This window comes from Poecilia formosa, unplaced genomic scaffold (genome assembly GCF_000485575.1).
Source record: "Poecilia formosa unplaced genomic scaffold, Poecilia_formosa-5.1.2 Scaffold3, whole genome shotgun sequence".
Taxonomy (NCBI): domain Eukaryota; kingdom Metazoa; phylum Chordata; class Actinopteri; order Cyprinodontiformes; family Poeciliidae; genus Poecilia; species Poecilia formosa.
This window is the reverse complement of record NW_006799942.1, coordinates 5,864,789-5,886,839: the sequence shown is the minus strand read 5'-3', so window position 1 is coordinate 5,886,839 and position 22,051 is coordinate 5,864,789. Positions and strand designations below refer to the sequence as shown.

The 22,051-nt window shown below is 37.3% G+C and overlaps 1 protein-coding gene and 1 long non-coding RNA gene across 3 annotated transcripts in view; one reads left to right on the top strand and one right to left on the bottom strand.

Moving 5' to 3' along the window:
- The window catches only part of ppp3ca (protein phosphatase 3, catalytic subunit, alpha isozyme), a 41,427-nt gene extending 19,376 nt beyond the window's left edge, over nucleotides 1-22,051 (bottom strand). The window contains exons 1-3 of one of the 2 annotated variants that reach the window (XM_007556934.2): nucleotides 22,006-22,051; nucleotides 10,564-10,673; nucleotides 3,513-3,713 (exon numbers count right to left, since the gene is read on the bottom strand). In XM_007556934.2, the coding sequence (XP_007556996.1) occupies nucleotides 3,513-3,713; nucleotides 10,564-10,618 (256 nt within the window). In that variant the 5' untranslated portion in view covers nucleotides 10,619-10,673; nucleotides 22,006-22,051. Of the gene's footprint in view, nucleotides 1-3,512; nucleotides 3,714-10,563; nucleotides 10,846-22,005 lie in introns of those variants that run through there. The other variant, XM_007556939.2, reaches the window with a different exon arrangement.
- Nucleotides 10,910-19,208, top strand: LOC107836823 (uncharacterized). Its single transcript, XR_001662788.1, has 2 exons — nucleotides 10,910-10,997; nucleotides 18,490-19,208. It is a non-coding gene; the product is annotated as an uncharacterized LOC107836823 (long non-coding RNA).

Sequence of the window (22,051 nt, the reverse complement as noted above, 5' to 3'; positions counted from 1 at the left end):
TCCTTTAATTGGAATATCAAAAAGTGAAGCTTTTTTGTTACTCCAATTGTGCAGCTCATTTATTGTGCACAAATAAAATCGCTTTAACTTGCACAGAACTGGGGTCAAGGTTGTGGCATTCCCAATGTTCACCTGCAGAATAACCAGGTCCTTTTGCAGTGACATTACCACTGCAATGTCACTGCAAATGACCTAACTGGAGATGAATGCCACATGAGATGTCCCGAATGGTGAGATAGCAAGGATAGAACAGAAAGTAGGTCAATTTATCAGATTCAAGCATAAATGAATCCACATCATTGCAGACACCACAGCTTTGAGTGATTTTAAATAATGTTAATAGTGAGTCATTGCTGCAATATTTCAGTTGCTTCTTTAACATTAAAGGTGTGCGAGAGCTCATTGTCGACATTTTCACAAAATCTTTGGCAGCCTGATTTATTGTGATCAAATTGAGCGTTCCTCCACATCATGGAAAAGAAATGCAGATTTGCAATAGTGAGAAGTGTATATGAGAGATAAATCAGCAGATCAGACTCTCAACAGATACCAAAAATCAGTCTTTACCAGAACAAAGTCTCAAGAGATCATCCCCAATGTTGATCAAAAAGAAAAACAATGTGTCACATAGCTTACATCTTATCACCAGGAAAATAAAAACAGGTGTTCAGAGAGGAAGTCAAAAACAGGCATACAAAAAGCAGTATAACCTCAAAAATCCACCCTATTGGAAGCACTGCATTATTTTATTCATTTAAAATAGACAATACACACACATTGGTGTGAACCAGATGCCTTGTGTTTAATCTTTATTACAAACCTGCTAGTTTTTACCGCCTATTCACAGGAAGCTTTTGCCTATATGAAAATAAATAAAAAAAAGATAAAGAAAGGCATAAATAAATAATGTTTGTTACATTTTCACATGTGAGCAGGTCTGCCCACACTGAGGCCACTGCTTTAGGCCTCTACCTGGCCAACATTACCATGAACATATCAGTTTTAGTGTTAGAAATGTAGGAGATTGCTTTGAAGGGCTTTAGCCATCCTCCGCAGACATCTGCTACGCTATCAAAGAACCATGTCGCCTTTTTTATCGTCAGTCTTGCAGTGACATGGGATAACAACAAATCACAATGACAATAGTCGAGGTGTAAATACAAATTCTGACCCATCTCATGCAATCCGTCTGCCACGTGCAATAATGTGTTGAAACAGACGTGTAAATCTGCGCCTATGAAGATCAGAAGATATTTATGCAGATACAGTGACAATAAAATCATGGTGACGATGTTTGTAAACAACAAAGCAGAGCACATTATTGGTGCTGAGATCATCAGTGAGTAAAGCAAGATTTTGTCCACGCAATATGTCTGTTGTTTGTACAAAATGTAAAAAACAAACAAACACAATTATAGTTTGGAAATAATGAAGATGATTTGTGTTACTGACGAGACCTTTAAATAATTATGGAAGTACTTTGAGCAATTACATCGAGGACATGATGGTAATGAGATATTTCTGTGGTCTTTAAGGCCTCCTTTCTCTGCTTCTGAGAAATGAGAAGCGCAAACCTCAAAGGGGTAGAAGAAACCCAAGCCCCCAGGGAGATGTATGCTTTTTTCACAGCGAACACTATGGCTCTGGAGTGCAAGCCTACATCTCATTTCCTTGCTGCCTTCAATTTTTCATTATCAACTCGCTCTGTCTCGTTCTCTCCTGCTCATCCTCCATCTCCTCTCGCTTTTCCGTCTCCCCTATCAGCTCCACAGTGGCCTTCGCCCACTCAAAGCTCAGAGCAATGTGTGTGGGAGACTGCTTGTGTGACTAAAGCAATCAAACACACACATGCGCACATAGGTGCAGGCCCGTGCACAAACACCCCATGTATTACATGCAGGCGAAAGCCACATTGAAATTCAAATGCAGTCGAGCTCACAAAGATACGAAACAAACGCACAAATGCCCGCGCACAATACTTTTACAGATTTTCACCTCAATATGTTCTGCATCTATTTAGACCAGGAGGCTTAGGCCTGAAGATGTGACTTTTGTCACTTTGTCATTTCTGAAAATGTTGAGCTGATCGTGAGCTAATGAATTAATACTGGTGCTTATATGTGTATTTAATATCGTGCATCTTGTCGTATTAAACATGCACGTGAAAGTGAACAAAGCATTAACGAACCACGTGAAGTGGTTTAAAATCAAATGTCCAGAGAACTAAACCTTTGGGAATCAGAGGAAATTTAAATTGTCCTATGTTATGTGTTGGTGTATTTACAAAACAATTATTTGTGGGTCTAAATGTAAAGAAATAAAGCATAATTCCTGAAATACCAACTCTTATTAAGTCTATAAAGTCTTTCTGTAAATGGTGTAAAATACAAAATTTGCCATAGACTGAAAATGTCTCAATTAGTTTCCTTTTAATCCAGTGATCTCTGTTTTCCTACATCAAAACAATCAGCGCAAAACTACTTAAAATTTAGATCTGACCAGGGCAACACCAGCAAAGCTCTGCTGGTAAGTTCCTATCTGAACCAAACATCGACTGGCCTGAAACAACAACAAAGATCAAAAGAAGGAGGCGGACTAAAAATACTCATCCTGAGCAACACCAAAGAACACACTGTCTGCGATAATTATCTACCAAACTGTTGCCCCAGGGCCAAAATCAATAACTAAATAGTGCGTGCTTTATTTTTAAGACTCAGTTTCAACTTTGGAGTCATTATTTCTTCCTTCTGCAATAAAACTTCTGCAACCCACCACATCCGACAATACAACCTCGAATCCTCGTCCAGTTTGGTTCGGTTATTTTAAATATTTTAATTATTAAGATTACATTTAGGAAAGCAACTATATTCTTACTGGCATTTTCAGACTAATGATGACAAACACACATTTACCTCATTTGAGCATGATCTATTGTCTTTCCCATTTTAAAGAGTAGCTAAGTAAAAAGCTATTCTCATACCTGTACAGCAAGGACAAATAAATTGAAGGATTACTCATTAAAAGCTCCTCAACACCAATGCATACGAACAAAGAATAGACATCAGATCAGCGACTAGGATGCACATCAACATATCAACGATATATGTGATTTGGATGACTGCTGAAACAGATGTGTGCTAAATTTACTGGGAGTCATCAGCCTCAATTGTACGTTACCTTTTTAGATAATTGTCCCCTGTTTGGGGGTGAAAATAAACACCAGGAATGATTTAAATAGGATTGAAAAAGGTAAACAAAACTGCTTAATAATAAAACTGCCTAATAATAAAATGGCTAGCTTTAATTTAGATGAGTAAGGCCCATGGCTTTGATGCTAAACATGCTAAATCACTGACAGAAGAGCCCATTTTCAAACTACGACATATCAAAACATATGTAGTGAATTACAGTCTTTCATATGTTTAACTGAAGATCATAAAAAATGAGTTCCAGGTTTAGCCTAATTCAGCTTGCCATGAAAAGCTTGGAAACGTCCCTAAACCATGTGTTACCTGTGACTGGTGCCTCAATGTCGAGAATAGTTTTCTCCTGACGGAGGATGGCTGCTCCCTCATTGATGATTCGGAGCGCGACAGCTTCTTCCACACGGCCCTCCTTGGTCAGGTGAGCCTTCAGCAGATCTACGCGAGGTTTGCCTTCACAGTCGAACACTTCCTTCATTGTAAGGCGGTGGCTCAAGGGGAAGGGGACAGCTAAGGGAGGACAGAGCACAGAGGCAAAAATTGTAATTCAAATAATTGGCATACGGCAGAAACATGGATTGTCAGTGCTACTGACAATCCAGTTATTAAATTATTTGATTATAATGTATGATATTCACAAGAAGGTCTGCTTTTTAATGCAATGTATTCCAATGCAGGTGTGGAGTTTTGTGTTTTCTGATTTCTGCATAAAACATTCAAGCAATTGGTTCACTCTTCCCGGTTTCCTAAAGCGTGTGGTCATTAAATCTGCACCAGTCACCTACCCACCAGACAGTCTGTGAAACTGTGAAATCCAAGCACAGATAATTACTTCGGTGATGGCAGTCAAGGATTATTATTATTTTAAAATTTGCAGATGATCTGTGTGACTACTAGCTTCTGGGCACATGCACAAACATTAATCTAGATACACAGAAAAAGTGTCAAAAGAACAAATAATTTACATGGGAAGAAAATGTAAGCCCAGTTTGCTAATTTACATTAGTGAGAAACGAAGGCACCAACACACTCTTACTGGAAACATGCACATATGTTATAAGTCAAAAACTCAGAGAATGAGCAATTGAATGTGTGCCAGATTTCTGCAGTGTGCAACTAACAAGGCCACTCAGCACAGCCAGAGAAAGAAAAGACAAAGAAAAAGGCTCTGAACTCAATGTGGTGAAGATGGTCTTTAATAATGAATGGTAAACTAGAGAAATCTCAAAGCCACTATTCCTGGGATAATAAGGCAAGCCCCTGCAAGTGTAGTTAAAGGGCCTAAAACTTTTCACAGGGCGCAGTGTGTATCTGTGATGGCGACGTGTGCTTTGACACTTAACCAGCAAGTACAAAGCAGCGTTGAATGCACTGCAGAGGAAGTGAATGAGCCCACTACATATAACAGCGCTCAAAAATCTGTTCAGTTTTTGTAAGCAGTATAAAAAGCAGTTACCAGTTAAAAACAGAAAGAAACAATTTATGATATATGAAGCAAAATCACCTTATTCCTGCAAAGTAAGCATACAAGTTAGAAAAAAGAGTTGGAGGAAGTGCACACCTTTTCACTATACTTCTCAGAAAGTCATTTGTTACTTATAAACATTCTTTGTTGTTATATTTCAGATAGCTTAGGTTTTTTTTTAAAGTAAAGTTTTGACAAAACTTGTAAGGAGTTAATATCTTACACAGAGAAGTTAAGTGTCTATGCACCTTCATTTAAAATACAGCTTATTGACCCTGAGGCTAACACCTGGTCCAGGAAAGGCCAAGCTAATAGTCCGAAGTTTACAAATGTCCAAGAGGGGTCAAGTTAACACTTTGAAGATTGTGGCTAGTTTAAGAGGGCCCACATGGATGGCCCGAAACTGATGAGTAGCCCAAGAGGGGCCAAAATATTGTTTTAAAGCTAAGCTAATAAGCTAATAGTTATTCTTGGTGAGACCAGGCATATCTTAGTCCAAGAGGGCCAAGCTAACATTTGGACGCTGCTGATAGTCCAAAAGGCACCAGGCTACCAATATGAAGATATGAACAAAAGGAAGGGGCCATTTTGGATGAAACAAGGCTATAATCTGAAACAAATTGCGAGTCCAAGAGAGCCTAGGTAATGCTATGATGCTAATACTCCAAACTAACTAGAAATTAAAAGTTAGTCCAAAGGGCCAAAGTTAAAAGTCTGAAGCTAAACAACTAGAAGCTGAGTAATAAATATGGCAGACTAAATATAATTCAAACCACTACAATGTTGTTGTTTTTTTGTTTTGTTTTTTTACACCACTTTACATTCACATCTAAAGGTTACTCTGTGTTACAGTTACTCTGTTCTCAGTATGTTTCACACAGAAAAATTATTTTTGGTGCACCACCTCCAACGTCCATTTCTTGAAGAAATATTCACAGATACTGTCCAGCGCAAACATGGTGACAAGTAAAAAGCTCACAAAATAGTCTTAGCATACAATGCTGAATAAAAAACAATAATATTTTTTCTGAACTGGGACTCTTTCAAATCTTTCTTTATCAAACAGTGTACTTTTTTTTCATCTGATTGTTTCAGTGTGGATTTGTAAAAATCAGTAAATACAAATTTAATGTGATGTTCTAATCCAGTGCCGTTGCAGGACCTCTGACCTCTACAACTGTAGATTACCACAACGTGTCTCTTTCCAACAGCAAAGCAATCTTAATATTGTTTATTTCTAGATTTTTATTCATTCTTTGCTTTTTACCAAACTGGAATGACATTGAAACTTAATGTTAATGAAATAGATCGACCAGAGCTTTAGCAATGTGCAACAATTTGTCTGGAGATGATCACTAAACAAACTTGATAATAAAATATGGCCATTCTGTTGTGCTTTATTCATTGCACTCAAATTGGACAGCCAAAACTTAAAAGCATGTACATAAAGAATAAAAAATAACAACAACAATATTCACATATTCATATATTTCTTTAATAAATTAGAACATGCTTTGCTTTTTGATTATATTGCAAAAATCTTGTAAATGTAGCTCCTAATTCTTCTAAAACAATTTATCATAAAATTATTAAATAAATTCCTAATTCTATAAGGAATAAAATTTACTCGCTGCGTATTTACTCAAAATGCATTTAGCCTATATTTTTATAGTAGTCTTCCTAATATGGGTAATAACAGTAAACTCCTAAATATATAATCCCTGCATCTTATGTAATATTCTTCCACAACACCTTCTACAGAAGCAAAGGCACATTATACAAGTACACTGATATAGATGTGTGGTGCAGAGATGAAAAGCTGACTTCTGCTCAGCGCCAAGCTCAGCTGAGCTATGAAATACTGTATGTTGCCGGGCAACAGCAGCAGCAGCAGCGGCAGTGGCAACAGCAACAGCAGCTGAGTGTTGGAGTGCAGCCAGTGGTGCTCCAGAAAACTGCAATTTGCACTGGAGGTTCATAGAGACAGTGATTTATTAGACACGTTAAGGCAGCTGACAACACAAATTTTCCAATCAGCTTTGAATAAAACTTGTGTTGTATTGTGTTCATGATGCCTGACAAATATTCCTAAGACAGGTTATCACGCTGAGCAATTGAAAAAAAAAAACAGAACAACCATGTATGTAATAGATATTATTGCAAAAGAGAGATCCTGGATCCTATTAGGAAATACTGTACAGCCCCACATGATTGGACTAACTAGTGTTGGTAGGTGTAAGGTTCCCTTCAGACCTCCATGTGCAAGGTCTACACACTGGAAGATATTTAAACCTCCAAACTAAATGTATTTATTACATTTAGCAAACACTGGTCCACTTCCATCTAGTCAAACTATTTCATCAGTCATTAGAAGTGACTTTAGGATGAAGGAACAAGTGACAAAGTGAGGAAAGATTGTGCACAGGTAGAAATGTAGCCTTCTGCCTGTTAATGCTAACAGTTCAGCAGAAAATCAAACTGCACTGGCCAGCAGAAACCAAACCAAAGCTTTTTATGCTCTGTCTGAACTGAAGATAAACCTAGTTTGCTTTAGGTTAAAGCTATGCCCACAAAGATAAAAATATCCCAGTCTCACGTAGTGAGTGCACCAGAACATAATAACTCACTATTGTCATGATGGCAAACTTTGATCAACTGATGCTACTGTGATTCAGTTCTTTATGACTTTTTTTTTTTTTTTTTTTTTTACATTAGGCACTCTGGGAATTGTAAAAAGAAAGGCTTGTCTCTTCAAAGCCAAATACCAAAATAGGAAAAAGCAGATAAAAGTGACAAAAGGAATATCCGCAAGCCTGTCAAGAAATAACAAAACCTATCACATGTTTTAGAGCCTCTAGAAAATGACTCGAACTTAGATGTGAGTAAATGTTTTCCTATTTTAAATGGTCAGATAGTTTCTACAAAATACACAAGTAATAAAACTGAAACAAGTGCATAATAACATGTTGAGTGTTTCAGACTCCTCAAAGTGTTTGGTGTTACATGCTCCTGTTACAAAAGCAAAGCGTTTCAGTCAGAAAGCTGGCCGTGTGCCTGTGCTGATGTGGACTTTCTGTTTGCTTCACACTGTTTCTTCAACTCTTGGCCAACAGTCATTTCTGTTGTTCAAATTGCCAGTCATCCTTAGATATACAAGTGATCGCATGGCTTCCCTCTATAATATGTCCAGTATTAGTAAATTATGCCATAGTGATATCAGATGTGATTAACTCCCATTTTCCTTCGATGTTGCTCAGTTTCTTCTAATTCTGTGTAATTTAGTATTTTTGATAGAATCAGTTACATTGAGGAATCAAGAGGGTAATTGTCACCAATATTTCCTTACAGGTTTTCCATTATTTCAGTTTTAATTTGTGTCACACAAGTAAGGAAAATGCATTTTTGGGTTTAGCATTTAAGTTGAGTATGTTGCTAGATTACAATAAGAGATATGTCAAAGAGCAACATTATGATAAACAGAAAAAACAAACAAAAAACAACTAAAAATAACCAAACACTGGTTTCATTTGTTTTGTTCTAAGTTCATGTTTATGAGCAACAATTTCAGTTTACTGTTCCATCAATTACTTATTTAATTCAGGTATTGTTTATTTATTGAACAATATAATGAATTGTCTGCATTCCCAGTGTGGTCATGTGAAGTGTATACAGTCATATCTAACAATTTAGAGGCTCAGACATTAAACCCACATATTAGAAATGTGTTTGCTGGTAAAATGTAGTCTTATGTTTTCATTAGGTGTAAGTGTAAATTCATCATAAATACATAAATAAAGGCTTCGTCTGTATATTTAACCTATATAATGTGTTTTTGTGAATGGATATATTGAAAGGAATTAACTTTTCAATAATATTTTAATTCATTGAGTATGACACTAACTATTTCCCCAACTGCATTAATGTTGCAACCTGATGAATAGATATAAAAGTCATTTTGCACACACTAATATTTGAAAGATAAGCTATCTGCAACACCCCGTGCAGCCCAGCTCTTAAATATATCCTTTACGTGTATTATTTATTTCATTTACAACTATCAATGTGCAGAAAATAAAATGTAATCAGATATGCATTGATGAGATAATGCTTCTTTAAAATGAGTCAGTGGGTTGGTTTACAAAACTAAGATTCAGCCAGTTCATTTTTAAATAATATTTAATTTGGGGCTACCTCCTGTAAACCCAACAGCAGGAATAAGACGACTGATATTTTATTTTTATGTATTTGTTTAAACGATATCCCTTTGACATGTAACAGGGATCCTTAACACACACATTTTTTCTCTCCATTCTTCATCTTTTATTTCCTTGGTTTAGTTCTGAAACCTTGAGGACCTCTAATGTTGCATTCACAAGAACTAAAATAAAAGGCTTTTAGTTAGAATGTACACATGTCCTGTCACTTTAAGTTAAGTTTCTGTTGGGTTCCCCGTCAAGCCAGAAGCACCAAGCAGTGACCAAGTTTACTTATACCTTGGTCTGTCCCTGCATTGGGATATCTACTTTTCATGATGACACATTTTTAATATGCTATGCTGCTGCCTTGGCAATATGAATAAAAATGTTGTGGGTCAAAATATTTTCTTTAGAATGCCTTGTATGTCTGTAATGGTTTATCAAACTAAATCACTTTGTCGATTTGTTGTGTTTCATGTGGGCAATATGGCTTTTTGCCAAGGCCAGTGCTGCCTGTAGGGGGGCAGCCACAGCAGAAAAAAACAAAAAACAAAAAACCTACTCTACACAAAAGTTGGAATCCATGCAACGTATGAATTGGCACTAAATGAAAGTGCTGTTTTGGTGTCTCTGCTATGGAATCTGGACAACATATCTAGTTAAAAATCTTGGCTCTAAACCTGAACTGACAGATTCTTCTCCACCCATTTTCGTTTCCAATCAACAGCAGAAGTTAAGTATTGTGGTTTCTTATTGGTTATATAATAAAAATACTGCTTGCAGTATGAGCTTTGTTGGTGAGTGGGTGTATTTGGTAGTGTGAGGGGCAGCAGAAGCAGGTGCTTTTTCATTCTATTAAAAAAAAGTTAACTTTAAGCTTATATATTTGATGCTTCAAAAGATAATTGTCACAAATATTGCCGTGTTTCTCCAAGTCTTGAGCCTGTAGTGGTTCTAGTGCTGATAGATCTGCTAGGCCATCCTGATAATGCACTGGACTGTATACTACAGAAATATATTCATGCACAGTGCAGATGCATGCTGAAAATGAGCTGGGCCAAGTGAGCTATGGCAACTGTGAGGACCTCATCATCCCACATCGATCAGTTCCATACATGCCTTTTTTCTTCTTCTTTATTCCCCCTAATCAAATTAAAATGTGACTCACTCCTGGTAAAGTATATCCCATTAAATGTCAATTTCATGCCCCCTTCCTCCTCTGCTGCCCCCGTTAAAGCCCACGAAATCCTGCTGCATCACTGCTCCAGCTTCTACCACAACTGAGCTCGCCAACTGAGCTTTTCTTCCTCCTCACTTCTGCCTGCCTGCTGCAGCCTACACGCCATGCTACTGTAAAACCGAGCAGCAGCAAAAAGATCCAGTTAGATCGCGGAATGCATGCATATATTTATATACAGATATATGTTTGAGCAATGCTTCGTGCTTTACGCCTGACTTCCTCGGGGGAGAGCTTGTGCAGCAGAGGAACCTGGGATTGTTTATCAACATCAAAGCTTCTCTTGTCCACTATAACCTCCCAACCAACGCAACTTAATCAATCATTATGGCACGATTAAAACAACAGTAAAGGACCCCCCCCCCCCCATGCCCCCCCCCCCCCCCTTCTCCTCCTTAACCGCAGCGCTTGAGATATTATGTAATGCAGCCACATCCGAGCGGAAAATGTAGGCTAACTTACATTTTACCACCCGATCGGTGGGGTTTAAGACGGTGTCAGCGTTAGACATCTTCATGGGCAGTTGCCGTCTTCGAGGCTGAAGCAAATTTTCCTTCACCCCAAGCTCTCTCCTTTGCAGGATCAACTCTCGATTATTTCGCGTCGAAATGCGGATGATGCTGTGGCATCACTCACACGGTGTTGCGCCGGGTAGGACTGCAGCTCCCCAGGCAGGGATAGAGGGATGCTGGCTGCTGGATGCTGTAGGATCTACTTCTGCCGTGCTAAGCTGTTATAATGTGGGGGAGGATGTGTGGAGAAAGGGAGAGAGAGAGAGAGAGAGAGAGAGAGAGAGAGGGAGAGAGGAAGCGATGTGCACCATCCCGACATGGCGGTGGAGGGAACTCCCACGCAAACGTTTCACGGGACTGCCTGATGCTGCCATCAGATGGAGGGTGAGCTGGGGTTGCCCCCCACGCACGCACGCCGCAGAACCATATAATCCTGGTATTCTGGAAATGTGGTTGCGCAGCATGAGAAGCCTGCAGGCCGGTTTGGATATTTTGTGGACATTTTTTCTTTTTCTTTTTTTGAAGCATCCACAGTAAATGCAGGTTTTGGTTCTATACCTGCGCGCCCGCGGACAATTTTCTCTCGGTGGCGACAAAAACGTCAAATGTCTTTGAAATTGTTTGTTGTCACGTCGGAACGTCAAATTTCAATGTGATTTATTGGAGTGCTGTGTCATAAACTAACACGTGGTAATGTTTGAATGTGAGCTTTAACGAATATTATACAATTTACTTTCAGAGCTATTAAAAGAAAGTTAAAGAAGAAAACTGCTGTCAGAAGAAAACAAAGCCTTTAAGCCAAATATGAGCTCTTATTTGTTGTTGAACCAACCAAATTTTATTCCCCCTCCCCTGAAAATATAAACACTTTGAACAGATTTTAAATTTATGTGTTTTATATTTTCCGTCATTGACAGAATTTGGACATTGAGGGGTAAAAATGCCACAGTCGAATGAATACATAATTTGCCAGAGAAATATTTATACATGTGACAATTTAAAGTAACTGAATAAGTAAAAAAACATATATATTCACAAACATCTACAAAATGTGCAAAACAATGATTTCTGCACACATCAATAAGTAGGTCAAATTATTTGAATTTATCTTCATGTTAAAATAAGTTATATATATGCAACATCAATGTATCTATAACTAATACTTTGATATTCTACATATTTAATTGTCTAACTTTCACAACAGTTTAACTGAATACCACTTCCATCAATCAGTCTGTATCTGCATTGGCCGGCCTTTGAACATACAATGAATAAAAAATTTGAAGAGTGATTTCCACATTGAGTTATTTATTTATTAAATGACATATTTTGTAAATTGCTGAAATGTTTAAATAAGTATACATACATTTGGCCAGCCTTTCTGTTCCTGATGCAGAAAAGGATCTCCAGAGAACGATGCTGCCCTCACCAAGTTTAATGATAGGGATGGTGTATTAAAGGCAACGTGCAATCTTAATTCATCCAAAGTATAATATTTCATGGAAACCTTCTTCTATTAAGTGGTGCAACAAACAGAATAGACAAATGTTTTACCTGCTTTATTTGACTGCATTGGGCACTGAAACTGGAAACCACGCAATGCGAAACACTGACTGGCTGGACGTCAACATCATTTAATGGCCTATTAGTCTAATGAACTGAAGGACAAGCTATAATTATAGTTAACTGGAAAGTGATTAAAAATCAATCTAGTGCAGAATAACTGTAAAACATACTTCTCCTGCAAATAATTTGAAAGTAATTCTCATGAATCAAAGCAGTTCAGATCAATTAGCATTCAGATTGAGTTTAGCAGAGTATGAAACTTCTGGCCTGTGGAGTTGGTTCAGCTGTCTGCAAGGGAAATCAGTCAAGGAGAGACCGTCAAAAGTTCCTCAAGATAAGTTTTAGAGGATTCAGCTCAAGCAGAAAATCTAGTCATCTGAACTGAGTTTGTTAAGAGTTCTATCAGTGTAGGTCTACAATAGAGGCATTTCAACCATTCTGTTTTTAGTGTGAAACAAACGTGATACAAACTAAAAAACTTTTTAAAGCTGTCAACAAACGTCATGTGTAATTCTTGCTGATTACTTCACTACTCCAGTTATCAGAATTGGAATGAATTTAAATTAGTTGGTTCCTGTTACCTACCACTTTGGAGTAGAGGCTGGGACCGATACAGAAGCTCACATCTCCATCCATTCCACAAGCCAAACTAGTTTTAATTTGTGTTTGTTGTGTTTGCAATCATTGTCCTGGTGGAAAATCCAAATGTGTCACCGGTGTGGACTCTGTCATCCAGAACATGTCAGTCCTAAGTACTTAAGAAAAAGGTAACTGGACTTCTGCTTAAGAATATTATTGTGTCCAAGTTTTAAATGTCCCCCATTTGCATTACTCCCAGCAGTTGGCACAGACCCCCAGCATGACACTGAAATTCCTGAAAGCTTGTTCAAAGCCTCACCTTGACTCCTCTAAACATTGTTGTTATATGTTTCAATCTGTCTTTTGTAAAAGTTTTGTCCTCAATACAACTGGCTTTGTCACATAAGTAGTTTTGCATTTCAATATATTTTTTCTTTTCATCCAAAAAGACGTGGGTGTGCCAACAGGATATGAAACATCAATCAAAACTGATCCTTTGAATTCCCTAAATGGCCTCCAACCAAGGTCAAAGGTCAGTGAGGAGAATTAGAGGGCAGAGCTCCACCAAGTTACAGAAAAGGGCCATTAACGGTTAGTTCTTATATAAGCAGCATTTCAAATACACAGCTTTACACTTTAAGCTGATGTCTGTGTCTGTGATATTTTTAGTTTACTAGTGAGCTGTGAACACGGTTTAACTTGTTTGTCTTATTGGAATAAAACTACCTGAGAAATGGGGGCAGTTGAACCACTGACCTTTCGAAAAAGTCTGCAGGACCCTGGATCAAGACAGATTTTTCAACAATTTGTTCACAATTACAACAACAGGCACATTTTTTCCGTTGCAAAGAAATTAAATGAAAAACGTTCCCTTTGTTACGTGTCATTGAGTTTTGACATTACAGAGCAGTTTTATCTCTAAAGAAGTGGTTTGCACTGTTTTCCTGTGGTGCCAGAGATTGGCATGTTCTGTATTCATTAGGCACACTATTCATTAGGTGACTGTGGGGTATGTTGAATATGTTATAGATTCAGTTCCCCATCACAGTACCATCAGGAATATAGGAAGCTCCTCCATAACACCGAATCTGATGCCACGATTGGTCAAAGCCCTCACCGCAACCTGTTGGAAATCTTTGGGCTTTGCTTAAGATTTTGCCACAAATTCTCTCCCCACTCTGAGCTTACCAGACACGTGTTAAAACCGTGCACCTGTGTGGTCATTACTGTCAGCCGCAGAACAGCTGCTCTGAAACATGAGGAGGACTTTTCAGAGCTTGTGATGCTTAGTAATTATCGCTCTTGGCAATTAAAGCTGAGACCACAAAGCTGCTTTTGTTAACAGTTTTGAGTTCGGTTTCTTTGCCTTGTTGATTTGCCATTGCACCTGGTATTTCACACACTGAAAGGAGTTTTTCCAACAAGTGTAAAATAGTTTTGAAATGAAATTTAACGGCACCAAAAACATTTTTTTTCTCTCCCTTGTTGATATATTTGATGTGTCATAATAAATTCCCTTATTATAGGAAGAACACACAGTGCTGCATTCTGCTCCTTTGAGATTATAAAATGTAAAAAATAAAAATAAAGTAAAAAAAAATCTGACAAAACTCTCAAGTTTTACCACAGCGGACTAAAATCCCTGCTGCTGTCCAACACAAAGAAACAAACAGGAGCTGAATGTTTTTTATTGAATTTACCCTGGGAGATCAGCAACTGCATCAGCAGGATAGCTGGTTTGATATTTGGAAGCTTTGATTTTTCCTTTTCATTTAAGAATATGAAAGACTCACATGTCACGGTGCAATGAAGAAAAAGACATGAAATGCTTTATATAGCTCCAAGAATAGGCATGGACCGAACTACATGTGAAAATCAAAAGAAAAATGAACAACATCTGACTGAAAATTCTGAATTATTCTAATAATTTTTCATATTCTGATGTTTGGATTCAAGATGAATAGCTAACTATTTCTTACAATAAATAGTTATTGTAAAATAGCACCTCCTAAAATCCTGTAAAGAGACAATGAAGTTTAAACATTTTGGCAAATAACCAGATCATTATTAAAATAAAATAAAGACACTGTTTATTTCCTTAAATAATAACAGAGACTAAATCACTAGGGTGTTCTCTAAGATAATATCAGAAGAGTTTTAATAGAAAAAACAAACAATTGCTTAAAAGCATGCAATGCTATAATGTCTACCACTAGATGGCGCGCTAGCCTTTAATTTTCTTCTCTGCAACAGCTGGTCTGCTGGATCTGACACACGGGGCAGTGTTTGCGTGTTTACTGTGAGTCATGATCATTTGAGAAAGTAGTCACACCATTTAGGTGGCAGTACACGCAGCTGTTGATGTGGCTTTGGCTTCTATTAGTCGTAAAACAAAATAACTTTGTTTGTGTCAAACTGATGAAAGGGCAAGCTGCTCAAGTTTGCTGCTCACTAATGACACCAAAATAAATAGCATTCAGCCTCACCTTCAATAGGGAGAGACCAATTATTCTGTTTTAGCACTGTGGGAAAAAGCCAACGTCCTGGAGAAAACCCATGCGTGCGGAAGGAAAACACGCAAACCCAACGCAGAAAGATCCCATGTTGAGATTTAAAGTGAGGACCTTCTTGTTGTCCGTCACCGTGGAGCCCTTGTTTCATACAATGCATGAAAGAAATGGTTTCAGCTGTAGACAAAAGGCAGACAGCCCCAATTTCACATTTGATATTCACCTTAATTTAACAAGTTGTTCCAGTGACCTGTTGGCAACCAACATCTTCTGACCCCAACTTGGGAAAAAAACCCAACAAAAAAACACTTGGTGGAAAGCAGTCCTGGCATAGCTGTGGGAGGAACTTGCCAGTTGAAAGTCTCTTAATCATTCATAATGTACTTCCAGATCCAAACTACAATCACTATTATGTTAGTCTCTATAGAAGTTTATGGAAATGCTCTTAAGAAGTAAGAGTAGTTTAGATAAAGTAACATTTTAGTTTTTTATTCCAACCCTCTAAGTGCTTTAAGAAATGTCAATTTGCAACAGGCTGCATCTTTAGAGCATTCTTCGAAAGCACAAGCAATTTACTCCCAGGTGGAGCCGAGGGGTGTACTTTATGTGCTCACTCTAACAGATGTTGCTCCATGCACGCTTCTGTCCTTTAAAGGAGCTTCATCTGCTGCTTATTTGCAGCTGCAGGACAATTTGCTCCTTGGTCATGTTATAGCTCTACTTTATACCCACATCCATATTGTTTCCTCCTCTCATTTCACACCTCAACCCAAACTATTTTCTTCTACATCCTTGGTGCTGTACCACTGAGTATCAAGTTATTTTACTTGGTAGCTACGTCGTATACATCGACTGCTGTTGTAGTTGCTAAGAAATCTTTGGTTATTTCTTTTGGGCAAAAAGGCTTGAAATTCATCAGTTTCGTGTTTGTGTGACCAACCGACCAAATTTTTCAAAGTGTAAAGGTTTGTCGATGATCAACCCTCAAACACGATGAAAAACATTGGTGGCACCAAGCTACAGCATCATCAGGTCAGACAGCATATACAATATGCTGCTGTGCTTATTTTACACACAGCAAACTGACAAACTACTACAGCTTAAATATACAATAATGATTACAGTTTATTTTGAAAGATGCAAAACTTTGTCAATTCCCTCAGCTTCAGCACACTTCCATCCTCATTCTTTGCCCAGTGGAGGGCGGGTAGGGAATTTCCTCCAGGTGATTTCATTATTCTGTGAACCATGACTTCAGGAAGTTGACTTTAAAAAGAATGAATGGTTAGCAGTTTTCAAAATAAAAGTCAGATAATGGAATTGTGCTTTCCTTACACAAAGCATGATGGGATTCATTCCTGACTGCTTTATGTTGTGTCGTATTTGCCCAATGCAGTAGATTACTGCAGACAGACAGAAGAACAAAGGGTCTTCATTTACTTTTCTATGTTTGCTCCTTAATTTTTTCCTACAGATTTCTTCTGTGTTTGCTTTTTTTCATCATACTTTTAAAATGAATATTGTACTTGAGGGAAAAAGTGAAAGTGTCCTCTGTGAAAATATAGTTGTCCCTCATAATAAATATTGAATTAACTGTGCTTACCCACATTTTTTGATTGTCAATGGCAGACCATGAGAATCAAGAAATTATAAAATCTGAACATGCCTGATAGGATGAAAGGGGTTAAAACACCATGTCATGCTTTGTAAACATAAACAATATAAAAGTGTAAAAGCAGATAAGAAGCAAAGTCGTTGACATTCACCAGCCTGGAAAGATTTAAAGAGATTTCTAAAGATTTGGGACTGCAGCAAACTATAGAACAATTTCAGAAAAACATAGAGCAGTGTCATTAAACATTTATGTTTATCTTTAAATGTATCCTTAAGGTTTTGTGATTACTGGACGTTTCAACCAGAAAGAACACAAGTTGAACACAAATTGACTAAACTTTAACCTAAGAATGGGAATTTGTCTGTAAATAATGACTTCCATTTGATTTACTGTTATAAAAAGTGAAAACGGACCCCACAGACCCAAAGAGCTTGCAAGGGTTAAAGTTCTTTAAAATTAACAAAAATTGCAAAATATAATTTCAGTTTCATGCTGGGGCAAATGTTTCACTGTAAGAGCTGAACTGGCAAGTCAAAACTGGCAGATTACTAAACTGTGACTTAAGTTTAGTCATATTTTACTTAAAACACTGGGACTAAAAGACAACATATTAGAATTAACACTGTTTTTTTTTTCAGCCATAGTAGCTGAAATAAGGATCAAACAAAGTACGAACCAAGGGAAAGGAACACTGTATACCTACTGGTACTAAATCCAGATGCACAAAGAACAGAACGTAAGAATTTAAAGAAACAAAACACAAAGAAATGAACATATAGCAACTCCCCTTCAACAATAATAAATACAGAGAACCAAATATGACAAGACCAAATTAATGTAAACAGAAAAGGGAAGGGTCAACACTCAGATCATAACGATGTTAGTTATGGAAAAAAAAAAAATATCTAAGAAAAATACTACACTGATTAAAAAAAATACATTTGAACGTTTGAACCTGGAGAAAAGTACTTTCAATACTGAAAAATCAAATTGCAATATTTGTGTCACCTGCTGGGATAAAGCTAAATAAATAAAGGGCACCAGAAAAAAAACAGAAGGAAAAAAAAAGATGACCAATCTTAAGTCAAATGCCTGCCCCTTTAAAATGTATTTGTTCCACCATGCTACTTCCAGTGGGAGCCACATCCTCTTCCCCTAGTGGCACCAACATTTGAAAACAATTAAAGCGAAAGGTTTTCTTTGGTGATTACTCTTTGCTGACTACGAGTATTCTGTAGCTGTGCTTAAAAAAGAAGTGTCTCTTGATGAGTTGTGAAATACTCGGTTGCTGGAGCACATGCTCTAAATAAATTTGGGTGTTATTTTACAGAAGATCAGCCAACATGTTGGGTTTGAGACTGCTGGGGGATTTTCTTCGGAAACTTTATTTGCTGCAAAAGGAACAATTTATTGCTGCTAAACTGACAGAATAGTGTGATGACATAAACTAATGTGGTAAAAATGTTGCAGCACAAGTAGTAATAATAAAAGGGGAACAGATTTCTGTAGGGAGAAGAAGAAAAATCAACATTAAACTGCACTCCCAGAAAAGAACCATGTCATTTTAAATGATTAGTGTTGAAAAAGTTCCCGACGTTTTTTGCAGTAATGGACGAAAGAAAGCTGGTCGCTCCTCGTCTCTCCCAGCTCCCTTCAGCCCTGACGTACCTCTTTTTGGGCCATCATGCGGGGCTTTCCTGCAGCGCTGGTCATGTGTGCAGCTGGGGATGGAGGCCATGCAACGCTAATCCTCCTCCCCGGCTCAGGAAAGTACCGTGCCTGGCTGTGCAGAACGAAAACAACAAAGAGCCGAGTGTGGCTGCAGCCTCCGGGGTTCAGCGCACCCACCAGAACATGTCCAAGAGTCACAGCTTGCTGCTCCTTCCAACCCATCTATCCACGCATGACTCTCCTTTCCTCCCCTGCTGTCTCTTTCTGACCCCCTTTTAAACCCATGAAAGGCACAGATGATTGCAGATTGCAAAGTAAAAAGTCTTCCTGTTCTAGTACAACCGACTAGATTAAGAAGGACAGAATAGAATAGAATAGAATAGAATAGAATAGAATAGAATAGAATAGAATAGAATAGAATAGAAGAAAGACCTTATTGTTTTACAATTTACAGGCATTAGTCTTAGACATGGTTAAAACAAAGATACACTCAAAATGGAGATACATTTATTTCATGCTTGTATCATGGTTCTTATAGCATAAGCTAATAAAAAGACAAACATCAATGGAAGTATAGCTTATTTTATCTTAAGTGGCTGAAAGGGACAGCATTTTGAGCATGAGTGGACAAATTTACATTAGAAGTAATAAAAAAAATAACAAAGTGATAAGCAAGGGGATTGCATTTACATCTGCAATTTTCTGGAAGTGCATGTTAAGGACCAAACTAATGTGCACAATTTTGTTCCTGTTCTAACATTTTTTTAACTCAGTTTTTTTTTTTTTTTCACACTGGGAGCATGTTTCACCTAACTTGTGCCAGTCACTTCCAGGTTTTGATGATGTCAGCATGGCTGGGAAGTGATCTGAAAAGCCACGGTACATAAAATCTCAGGCAGCTTGAAGTAATACATTCATAAAATAGCTTAGTTTGTCTAGTTGGACTTCTCAGACTTAAAACAACTTTGTGTATATAAAGAGCCACAGTCTTAAAATATTGACTTTTTTCTTGCATTTAAGAAAACAGATTAGGTCTGATTTGATTTATTACTTCCTTTCAATGTTGTAATACTAATTTAATCCTTATTTAACCAGAAAACCATCAAGAAAATAATTCTCCTTCACAAGGCTAATCCAGGAACAATCAGTACTTATTTTAGTCTCCCTGAATTTTTTCTTCATGCTATTTTGTCTCTAAGCAAGACAAATTTCTGTAGAGTAAGAGATTGGATAAAGCATGTTCGTATAAAAGTATCCACTGATGTTTAATGTCGTTTAAAGGTGGTTGAGGTCAAATAAACTTCCTAAAAATGGCATTCCGCATTTATACTGAGACTAAATTTTGGCAGAACCTTCAATTTTCTGCCAAGCTCTCAGGCTTTGTAAGGGATTCAGGTCTGATTTTGGGATATGTTTTGCATCATCAACCGACTAATAGACCCAACGATGCATGATTTTCAAATAATTGTTGAACTCCAAGAATTTATTGAAATTTCCAAATAGTATAATTATGTCATGCATTCTCAAAAGGTTTCCAGGGCAATTAGAAGAAAAACTCCCCATAGTTTCACGGATCCTCCGTCACACATGGACTGCAGTGGGCATGAGGTGCATCCCCATATATCCATCCTTTGCCTTACATCACACTTAAATTCTGTGTTTATTCTTAAAAACCTAAATACTGATGTAATTTGACTAAAGCATAAGAGTTTAGCAAACTCTGCATATTTGTGTTTGTGATGGAAGGACAGAAAAAAAAAGGTTTATCATGGTATCACTTTCAAACAACTGGTGGTATGTAGATAGCAGCTAATGGTTGTTATGGAGACTTGGTAAGCGCAACATGCTCTCTGGGGATTTTGAAACCAATCACCCACATCTTCATCTCGCATTGCGCAAGTCAAACTTGGATCCTCGTACGGCCAAACGGGACGGTTCTAAAAGAGATGAGCATCTATCTTGTAATATTCATTCCCTCCAGAAACAGAAATCTGTGGATCAGAAGGAATGATCAGTTTAAAAAATAATCAATCTAAAAATGATTCCATTATATTTAGTTAAAGGTAACTAACATATGTGGCACCAGGGATTTTGTCAATTATTTCTGGAACAAAGGGTCTTCTCATTATTAAATAAATACAGTAATATGCTGGGTTTTTACAAATGTCTCAGTGCAATTCAGCAATAATAATAATAAAAAAAACTCAGATCTTTTTGAGATGGTCTGAGAAATGGATCATCCTCTAAACATAATCAAGATTTTGAACAACATTAAGAAGGGAAAACATTTACAACCAAACGTTTTTTCCCCCTCCAACTAACTGATCAGTGCTTTAAATCTTTTCATGGAGACCATATTATCAGGGAATGCTGCATAATTCCGGCCTATGTAAATACTCTTTTCCTAAACTTTGTACAGGCTGATGGTTCAGACAGTAAAGCTCAAAGAAAATGATTTTTTTTTAGAGCGTGAAAAATCTTATCTTACAAACAAATCCAACCACCATAAATGTAGCAACAAAGGTGAGTAATAATGAGTTACTTTTACTCAGTTAAACTTACTTTCAGCCTGCCAACCCGGATTTAACCTTTAGAGGGCAAATAAATGTTTACACCATACCTTGTCAATGGAAGTAGTTTGCATTGTTTATAGTAACATATGTTGGCTACTGTAGGTGTTGGTTTCACAAGTCTTGTTTTGTGATAAACTGCAATTAGGAAACACATACTTCTTGTAATTTTGCCACAATGTTATTTATGTTTTATAAATTGCATTTCATTAGTTGAAGACATCACAATCTGCAAAACTTTCTGTCTGTCTCACATAATAGCTACAGCTTTTTAAAATTTTCACTTCTATTTGAGTTGTTTAAAGTATTACTAAACTCACTTGAATATTTTTTTGTCCACTCAAGGCTAATAAGACAAAAAAAAATTAAAATTAACTGTACGATTAAAAAAAATTAAAGTTTTTCACATACGTCTGAGTGTGAGATGCAAAATTCAAAAATCCCATGATGATTTCATAGTATTTATGTGCACCTAAGAGTTCTGTTAGGAAACAAAACCACAACAGTATGTGCATATAACAAATGGGTTTTGGGAACTTTAAATGAGATTTCTCTTTCTTTTTTTTTATTCACCTGTTCAAACTATTGAAATAAATTCAAAAACAGAATAAAACATGTTCAGCCATACGAATAAAATGCAGCTTAGAGAGGTTCTATTATTGTACCTAGTTATCTGATCATAAACGTGAAATAACCTTCACTGTAAGTGCGTTCGGATGTCAAATCCCGTGCGTAATTACGCACGCAGTGACTTTTTGACTCCCGTGTTTGCATAGTGAGCCTCATGTTTATGAGGGTCAGAGCGCATTTATTTGCAGGGATGTTTGTTGGCTAGGGGCAGAGTTTAGTTGAACACCCCCTCCTCTTTCTCTCCCTCTGGCTCTCTCTCTCTCTCTCTCTCTCTCTCTCTCTTGCTCTCTTCAACTG